The sequence below is a fragment of the Galleria mellonella genome, unplaced genomic scaffold (assembly GCF_026898425.1).
Source record: "Galleria mellonella isolate WM207_F2 unplaced genomic scaffold, CSIRO_AGI_GalMel_v1 utg300, whole genome shotgun sequence".
NCBI lineage: Eukaryota > Metazoa > Arthropoda > Insecta > Lepidoptera > Pyralidae > Galleria > Galleria mellonella.
The window spans coordinates 2,952,097-2,961,917 of record NW_026442068.1 but is presented as its reverse complement, the minus strand read 5'-3'; the positions used below and the strand labels follow the sequence as shown (position 1 = coordinate 2,961,917).

General features: G+C 32.0%; 2 protein-coding genes across 2 annotated transcripts in view; both read left to right on the top strand.

Moving 5' to 3' along the window:
• Positions 1-700: 700 nt before the first annotated feature.
• LOC113523480 (uncharacterized) lies at positions 701-3,811 on the top strand. The gene is made up of 3 exons (XM_026909463.3): positions 701-1,122; positions 2,496-2,634; positions 3,352-3,811. The coding sequence occupies exons 1-3, from the start codon at positions 995-997 to the stop codon at positions 3,757-3,759; spliced, it is 675 nt and encodes a 224-aa protein (XP_026765264.2). The 5' UTR covers positions 701-994; the 3' UTR covers positions 3,760-3,811.
• A 1,954-nt stretch (positions 3,812-5,765) lies between these two features.
• Positions 5,766-9,821, top strand: part of LOC113523481 (phosphatidylinositol 4-phosphate 3-kinase C2 domain-containing subunit alpha) — a 39,386-nt gene continuing 35,330 nt past the window's right edge. The window contains exons 1-2 of the mRNA XM_052895573.1: positions 5,766-6,214; positions 8,819-8,945. Coding sequence (XP_052751533.1) covers positions 6,103-6,214; positions 8,819-8,945 — 239 coding nt within the window. The 5' untranslated portion in view covers positions 5,766-6,102. The remainder of the gene's footprint in view (positions 6,215-8,818; positions 8,946-9,821) is intronic.

Here is a 9,821-nt window from a genome sequence, read left to right as displayed (position 1 = left end):
GACTAATCACCCGAATTAATTTGATGTCGTCATAGTCGTAGAATACTGACAGATCTGACAAATATTACATATAATAAATCCGTCAGTATTCTACGACTATGACGATGTGTTTGGAGTGTTTTCTTTCAACAGAAAATATATTGGAATATTAATACACAAACTTTAAAACAGTATATAACAGTATAATTAAAGTACTTTATAAATTAGGTATAAATATAATATTAAATATATTATACTAACTAGCTGTTGCCCACGACTTTGTCCGCGTGGTATTTGTTATTCCTTTTTAGTATGTATCGATGTAAATACCTACTTATTTATTTTGTCTGGGAATTCTAAACAAAAATTAACAAATAACGTATCGTTCTCACTTTTTGCCTTAGGTCAAAATGACTTAAATAGGCTGTGTACTAAGCTGTGTGAGTTACTACAGTTTTTTAACTATCCCACGGTAACTTTTCCGTGATTAAAAGTATCTAAAATGTTGACCGGGGATGTAAAGTACCATCACGCAAAATTTTATTTAAATCGATTCAACAGTTTCGGAGATTAGCCCGTACGAATAGACAAACAGACAGAGAAACAAAAATTTGCAAAATATCTGAATGTGTTCTATTTCATTTCTAAGATCCCCTTGATTCGATTTTTAGCATTGACACACATTATACAGACATTCGACCTCTTCAGTTTTATTATATGTATAGATATATACAGATTCAAGCACAAAAATTTAATATTACATTATCTGTAGTAATATAAATATGTAATTATATAAAAAGTTTATGTTATACCAAAGACAAAATAAATAAAATAATCATCCACAGACACATGTCTGTGTAATCTTCCCAAATTTGTTATGTCTATAGAATAATAAATCCTAATACCAAAAATATTAACAGAATGTTTCACTGATTTTTCTCTAAACAATATTATAGCAATGCAATAAGTACTCAGGAAAATTTATGTTTGCAATGGAGGTTTGGTAACAGCCACAATGGAACAACTAATGACAGCGCAGGAAAGTTATGTGGAACGAAGACGACTTTTTAAAGACATATGGGACATCGCCATGCACATCGATGACAAGGACGATGAATTTCTGAACAAGCATAAAGTTATCAAGTAAGTAACAAATATAAAGCAGTGATTACTTGCACTGTGGTAACAGTACATAGTTTGTTATACTAAGTCTATGATGGTAACAAACAACAACCCTTTTACCAGAGGTGCTTGGGTACCTCTGTCCTATTCGTATTTCTACCGTGAAGCAGTTGTGTTTGCATAGCTGTGTTTTGGTCTGAAGGGTGGGATATGGCGTGAATTTACAGGGTACAGAGGAATAACATCTGAGTCCTCAGGAATGGCAACGAATGGAGGGTATCATGGGCGAAACAATATACTCTGTTATGTCCATGGTACTGCTCATGTCTCTAGGCGACGGTTACCATTCTCCATCAGGTGAGCCGATTGCTTGTTTGCCATTCTAAGTTGTATATATATAAAAAAAAAAACAGATAATACGGTTTATTGGCAAACATGCTGACGGTCCACCCGGGGGAAAGTGATAGTTTTAAAGATTAAATATTATTTGCTATCCTAACATAATAAAATTTGGCTTAAAGGTACACAAATTTATTTTTTATCTAGAATGATTTCTTCTTACATCAAAAAGGAGATTATAAATTAGATATCTATATTTAATACTTTTTTGTATAATTCAGCCTTTTTTTTCGTATGAATGTTCCTCAGTAGCTCTTTCACATCTTCTACTAACAGTTTTTATTTTGTTTGACTTTGGCCACGTGGTGGAAAGTAATAACAGTACTTAGCATATGAACATCATGTATATGTATGTATGTATGTACCTATTCTGTAATTATAACATAGTTTATTCAACCCTTGCCAGGTCTATATATACTGTGCACAGGTTCAGCTCTGTACAACATAGATGCTTCTTCTTTCTTTTCATTTAGGGAATTTCATTTCTACTAGAGGGAGACTTTGCACAAAAGTCGATTGCTTAGGTACCTCTGTCCCATTCGTGTTTCAACCGTGAAGCAGTTGTGTTTCGGTTTGAAGGGTGGGATATGGCGTGAAATTACTGGGTACAGAGAAAGAACACCTGAGTCTTCAGGAATGGCAACGCATGGGGGGGGGGTATCATGGACGAAACAGTATACTCTGTTATGTCCATGGTACTGCACATGTCTATAGGCTACGGTTACCACTTTCCATCAGGTGGACAGTCAGCTTGTTTGCCATTCTAAGTTGTATACAAAAAAAAAGGAGTTTCCTTCTGTTGGTGCGACTAATTCATGCATTTTCTTCCAGCCAGCTCTATCCTGTCTCTAAATTTATCTTTGACATCCCTAGTGTTTCCTTTATCTGTTCCATTTAGTTATTATTATTATTATTTGTTATAGATGCCTAACTATTTTATATTCGTAACTGATTATATTAATCGCGTGAAATTAAAATTTGATTGTTTACGATAGAACACTTCGTTTGGATGAAGTCGATCGTTGCGCTGCAGGAAAGAAGAAGAAACAGAAACTAAAAAATTTAAGGGCTGTTTGTAACAAGATACTTGATTTTTGCGATCGGCAGGATGCAGACGACACATATTACGAGCAGGTCAACATTTTTTTAAGTATTATATACTTAGTTATTATTATATTTTTTTTATGCAAATTATAATGGCACCCATGCATTGCCATTTCTGAGGAATAAGGTGTTATTCCTCTATACCTTGTAATTTCACTGCCATATCCCATACTTCAAACAGAAACACAGCCACAAACACAACTGCTTCACGAATGAAAGACAAATGGGACAGAGGTACCCGAGCACACGACTTTTGGACAAGTGAATGCACAGATGCAGACTTAACCTATGCAATGTTGTCGCGATTTTGCATAAAATCAGCTTACGTGTCTTTAATGGTCAGTGCAACCAGTTCAACTCTGTTTAAGTAAATACTCATCTCAAAAAATATTAATTTATAAGGAGGAAAATCTATGCAGACTAGAGAAGACCTTAATCTACATGACAACCCTGAAACATTTTTGACGGGACCTCTCTCTGTTCAAATAAAAACTTACCATGCGACCTTTTACTTAATGAAGTGCCTCTGGGCAAATTTTAATTTATGACTTGATGACGGTCGTCGACGATGAAAAAATTATTTATTCACCATTTCATATTATCCTTTCATCTTTTTCATCAGTGGATCACATACTGATCCTATGGTGCCTTTATTGGGCCTCAACGTCTCCAGGGGCCACTCACCGATTGACAACGCAGATTTTTTCCAAAATTTTTTTTTGCCTACTTACTTTCAAATTATTTTAGATGGCGACAGAAGGTAATATCCCAGCTCAACACAAACCAGAGCTCAAACTTAAAAAACTAAAGCCCGCTCGAATAAGAAAGAAAGCAAATATAACCAAAAGCTTGTTCTCTCCGGGTAAAAACGTAACACAACCAAGAACTACGACATCTGACGGTAAAGAGGAATTCAAAAATAATTATGGCAAAAAGACTTTGCGAAATAGTTCACCCATGAAAGCTAAACGCACGATAGTCTTAAAAAAACTGGAAGTGCCAGTGAACATTGTTCCTAAATTGACAGGTTTGTGGAAAACATCTTTAGTTAACTCTCCCAGAGACATGTACAATCGTCGTAAAGTTGTAAAGAAAAAGAATATCAAGACTGTAAAGAAAGTGGATATTAAATTAATACATCCTCCAGGTATATGAAACTAGCCTTAATAATGTATTTATAGAAATTTTATTTATATATCTAGGTATGAAAAATAAATGCAGTTACTTCTCACGTGTTTTTTATTTTATAATTTTCTATTTAATGGATGATTATGCAATTACCCCTTCTACGCTATTGGTATACGCTGGCAGGAAATTAGTGAGGTGAGGATGAATGCAGGTTAGTAGGTTTATAGTCACGAGTTTCCAGGAGTAACCGTGTGAACATCGACCTGACAGGGTATATTATTAGCAATGGAGACTTACCTCCATCATAATTCTCAAATTAGTTTATAGTTAGGTATATTATAATTACATATTTATGCACCTATCTGATCCTGTCTTTGGACAGGTTGCACTAAAATCTAAGCAAAATATAAAAATCCCATGCTCAACCTAATAATAATAAATACTAAGAGTATTATAATATATTAGCTGTGAATCAACCGACTTGAGAGTACGGAATTTTTTTTTATTTCGATAGGAAAAAATGGACGGGTTATGTAACAGTAAATAACGAAACAAAGTTTGAATTTCTCATTCTTTACCGGTTCAGCTAGTCACTTACCTAATAATAATAGTAAAAGCTGCCAAATAAGCGTTCCATATTTTTTTAATACTTCTTACCTATATAAAAAAAGTTCTGCAATTATCCTGTATACCTCCCTGTTAAATTTTTTCTGAAGATTACACTCTACTGTCAGATGATTTGTATGTCCGTCTGCAGACTTTATTATAAAAATATTGTATGTGCTAAAAAATTCAATAAAAGTATATGTAGTTACTATTGTTTTGTGCTGGTGTACCTATCCAAAGAAATAGTATGCTCAGGTAAAGGGAAGTTTAATTAAATCGCCAGATTTTTTCCTTAACACAAAGAGAAAGAAATAAAATGATTCTTAATGATGTTTAAAAATTTACTAATCTTAACTGCTATATATGTCTTTAAATTATGTTAGTGCTAGTATTCTGCATTGGACACCATTAGCTAAGGCGGATATATTATCTTTCATAAATTATATCCCTAAGCTATACCAATTCTTAAAATTTTTTATTATGTTGTTAAAAATGTATGAAATTTATATAAAAAGTCGGTAAATTCATCTTTGTAATTTTTTTTGTAACGGAGAGGACAAGTCATTTAGAAACCTGTAGATGTTATCGATAGTGTAATATGGTCTTAATTGGTATGACGTTATTACATATATCATTTTGACGTTAATTTTTTTGCATTAAAATGCTCGCATCAAACTACAAATCGCATAACTTTTGCATCAAAATGACCAAAGTTCAGGCATGTAATTTTGAACAAAAAAGGTTGTATGAATCTATGCAACACTGTAATGCAACCAATTTATTGAATACAAAAGTTTAACAATATAAAGTAAATCTGTTATGATAACTACCGACATCGATATTTTTGACAGACAATTAAATTATTACATATATAATATATTTCGACATTGGCCGTGTGGTCTCGGCATAGAATAGGTCACCCCTTCCTTTCTCGTGGGTGGTGTAAGAACCGATTAAGGGAATGCGAAGGTATCAGCGATGGGTAGCAGCGTCCCTCCTAAAACATCTTAAAAGCCTGACTGTGGTTGCTAACCCGTCTGCCAAGCATGTCAACTACTGGCAAAATTTCCCTTATGGTGTTTCCCCTTATAGGCTTATATCCAGCAGTGGATAGTTAACGGATGAAACAATAATGATGATAATATACAGAGGCATATAAATAATAGCAAACATTAAATATTAATTTATTTTATTGTGCTGTTACTTCTGAGTGGTTGCGTAAATATATTTTCTAGTTTTATCAATATAAGTGAAGTGCATACTTTGAAATAAAATAATGATTCATGGATAAAGAATAGTACTTGTGGTAGTAATTACTAGGCAATTTGCTCTGTGATTATGTTATGTCAGTTTAACTGTCAACTAATGTCAGGCGTGATAAAAATGAATGCAATGCAGTCAGTCGTGAGTCAGTCACAGTCAGTTTAGTAATCATATGCTGACATTTTGTTTGATTTTTTATTGCCTGTTATGTTCTGAATACTAAGATTTCGCGAAGGAATGTATTAAAATTATAATATCAAACTTATTAAGGTTTAAAAGAATCGTACAATGTCGTGAATACGTATTATAACAAACGCTGTCGGGAGTTTCCTTTGGTAAGGAAGTGGTTTACGTCGTGTTTGTTTTGTGTTTCTGTACATATAGTACGTAAATGCGAAAGTTTTTGTATAATGCGTTATGTGTATTTTATATGAGTGCGTTTATTGTTTTAATTCCCACGCTCGTTTGTGGCCGTAGACGCATATCAAGGAGTGTATAATAATGTCAGAGTACGATCTTCAATTCCAAGCTGATTTGGAGAAGGCACAGGCGCTGAGTCTAGAAAGTCTAGCTTTGGAACAATTTCGTCGGCAGAAGCAACTATCGAACGCAGGTAACTGACGTAACATTGTTTACTGAGAGATAACAAGGGACCCAATGTTATAAATGTTCCATAATTATGATGATACAATGTGTGCAAGAATTTTTTTTAATATTGTTTTAACAAAGAAATATATATCGATATATAATAATACCGTTTTGATCATTAGCCAAATGATTTGAACATAAATTCACTATTAATTTGAATTTTTATATTATACTAAAAATATCCAGAATAACAACATTCCCAAGGTTTTAATATGTTCAAACATTTATCATTATATTTGATAATTATGATAATAGCTCATTACTAATAGTACATTGTCATTGGTTAATGTTGTTGATTTTTCCACTAAATGCATTATAGTATTTGCACTTTTATCTCTAATAATATTTGTAAGATAGAAATTAAATATAATTATTTTATGTAATTTAACATTTGTAAAAAAACTAAAATTCACATATTTTATTATTTTTTATAGTATTTGAAGTCACATAGATTCATCATGGATAGAAACAACTAAGAACTATAATCTCATAAAAATGTTCTATTTATAACTGTCATGGACTAAATTGAAAAAAAAAAAAAACAGAATTCTATCAGTGGAGGCAGTAGTGCAGTTGAATTGTAATCTTCAAGAAAAAAGCCTATTCCTTTCAAAAAGATTGGCAACACACCTGTAAATTTTCTGATGTTACAGGTGCCCATGAGTGAGCTGCAAGCTAGTTTGCCCCCTTATGTCAGAAAAAAATACTTCTTATAAATAAAATAAAAAAACTACATTTCTAGAAAGAGTTACTAACAATTCATCCCTTTCAAATGGGTTGTTAGTAAAGGGGACTAGTGACCCCATTGCTAGTAATATACCCTATATTGCCTACGTTGGGTTGATCTCCATATAAGTCTCCCTGGAAATCAACATAATTAATACTTAATTTGATATAGATAAATAAACAATAATAGATGATGATAGTAATGGTAAAATGGCTATAAGCTATCTGATTTACTTAACATCAGGCAGGCCAAATGCTTGTATGCAATAGAGAAGCTGTTGTATAAATAAAATAAAAAATAGGATATTCCATGTTGATTTACTAGCCTTATCCCACATCAATATTAATCATTAAAATGAGTTGCAACTACTACAAAATGAACAAACTATTTGTTTTATATATTTATTTTTGTAGATTCTTTTTTTTTGTTTGTCTTATTTATAAATTCATTGCCGTTTATAAATGACTGCTCTTGATAAAAAAACATGACAAGTAACAAAACAACAAATTACATTTGAATAAGGGGGAACTAAAACTGTCTGATTACCACAATAAGCTCAATTGGTGCTGTATCAACAGAAATTAAGGAGCATCATTATTTTAATGATCTGTCATATGTTGCTATCACAGTGGAAGGAAGCAGAGTTTGTTAACCTGCTATGTAAAATAGAGCATTGATTAATGAAAATGTCATATCAGTTCAGGCCCTTCATCTCAACTGCTATGAAATGTATTGTCATTGAATTGTAATTATCCTATAATATAATATGAAGATGTGTATTTGGTACTTTAGTAATGCTTACACTATTAAGATGGTTGGTCGCTAAATAAAATTGGACAAGAAATACTAGATGGCGCGAGAATCAAGATTCGCCGATTTAAAAATTTTGCTTCTAATTATCTTTAAATACAAAATAATCAATAACACACTACTACAAGTCTCAATCCAATGCCATCTAAGTATTTATTGTCTTATTTTGTTTAGTTACCAACTACCTTAATGGAAATATATATATATATATATATATATATATATATATATATATATATATATATATATATATATATATATATATATATATATATATATATATATATATGATATTAATGAGATTGCAAAATAAAAGTATCAATCATGTCACTATTTTTTAATATGATTTTTTAATAGGATAATAACACACATGTAGGTAAAGCTGGATACTGATTATGGTATTAGGTTAAATTAGGCTTATTATAATATATAGAATAGGCCACTCTTTCCTTTCCCGTGGGTGTCATAAGAGAGCGACTAAGGGAGGGTGTCCCTCTTAATACATCTCTAAAGCCTAACTGCGGTTGCCAATCTACTTGCCAAGCATGGTAACTACTGGCAAAACTCCCCAAGGAGGAGGCTTGTGTTCTGCAGTGGACAGTTAAGGGCTGATATGATGATGATGATGAAGGCTTATTCACATTAACAAACTATGTAATATCAGTATTTGTATGAGTACTAAGAGAATGATCTGTATGTAATATTTATCTATTTATTAAGGCACACTAACAGCACATGTAAATATAATAAATTAAAAAGAATATTATACAAATAATATTATTTAGGATAGAATTTGAATGAGCGATAAGATGATTCATATTTAGCTCTATCTGAGCTAAATAATATACAATATTTGGTTTGGTAAGGTTTTTAATAATATACAAATGTTTATTCAACGTAAATAAACATACATATAAATAAACATAGGGCGTAAAATGAAGTGGGGGGTAAGACAACTACCGTAATAAGATTATCTTTGTTCGATGGTAGAGCAAAAACTATCAAATAAGATAGCAATTATCATGTCAGTAGATAATGGCCGCGAGATTGGCGCGGGTAGTACGCGGCGACGCGACGAGAGCGAAGGTACACCGCCCGCGCTGCCGCCGCCACCACGGAAGCCGTCCAGGGGACGAACGCCCGCGAATGACACATCCAGGTTAGTACAGTGATTGTCTTGCTTCTTAAGGTTATATTACACTATCAAGCATATTGGTTTGTAGTTATAAATATTAGCTAAAAACTATAGCGATCTCCCTAGATTATTTTTCAATATAAAAAAAATATAAACAGACATTATTCAAGATGTAATAAATTATTTTAATAACATTGAATGTGTAACAGTAGCTTAATCATTATTTATATTTTAAGTGTTTATCAGTTTGTTTGATTGTTACCTCATAGCACCTTAACAGCTTAACCAATCACTATGAAATTTGGTATACATGCACTAGATGGGATGGAAAAGGATATAGGCTATTATTTCCCCGGTCAGTAAATATATCCTAGTCACACGGACGAAGCCGCAGGTAAAGGCTAGTCAATTTAAAATTTATTTACGTTATGTTATAACATACATCTATGATAGTGTAATATGCTTTTTATGCCATAATATGTATTTAAAATGTGAAAAATTATGAAGACGTTTGTTATTCAATTATACTTAAATGACTGAACGCCTTTCTTCTTCTTAATTATTCTAGATTAAAACATCGGATAAATTCTATTTTAATTCACGTGGGTAAATAATACTGGTATCATTTAGACTTATTGATATTTCAAGTAAATATATTTTAAACTAGCCATACTACGAAGATCAGGTGGTATAACATGGGCATAATCCAGAAGCATAAGACTAGCCAAAGATAGGTTTCCTAAAATGTTAGTCTATTATTATTATTATTGTTTATATATTGTTTGAAAAATATCTTTTTTTATATAGGTACATTTTATTTCAGATAAACTTGTAAATAATATTAATATTGTCAATTTAGACTTTATAACAAGACTTATCAAAACTTTGTGTTTTCAATAT

Excerpts from the sequence above, each read along its gene's own strand:
- LOC113523480 (XM_026909463.3), top strand. The coding sequence starts at position 995 with ATGGAACAACTAATGACAGCGCAGGAAAGTTATGTGGAACGAAGACGA. Across the intron at positions 1,123-2,495 it reads AACAAGCATAAAGTTATCAA|AACACTTCGTTTGGATGAAG; the intron begins GTAAGTAACAAA and ends TGTTTACGATAG. Across the intron at positions 2,635-3,351 it reads ACGACACATATTACGAGCAG|ATGGCGACAGAAGGTAATAT; the intron begins GTCAACATTTTT and ends AAATTATTTTAG.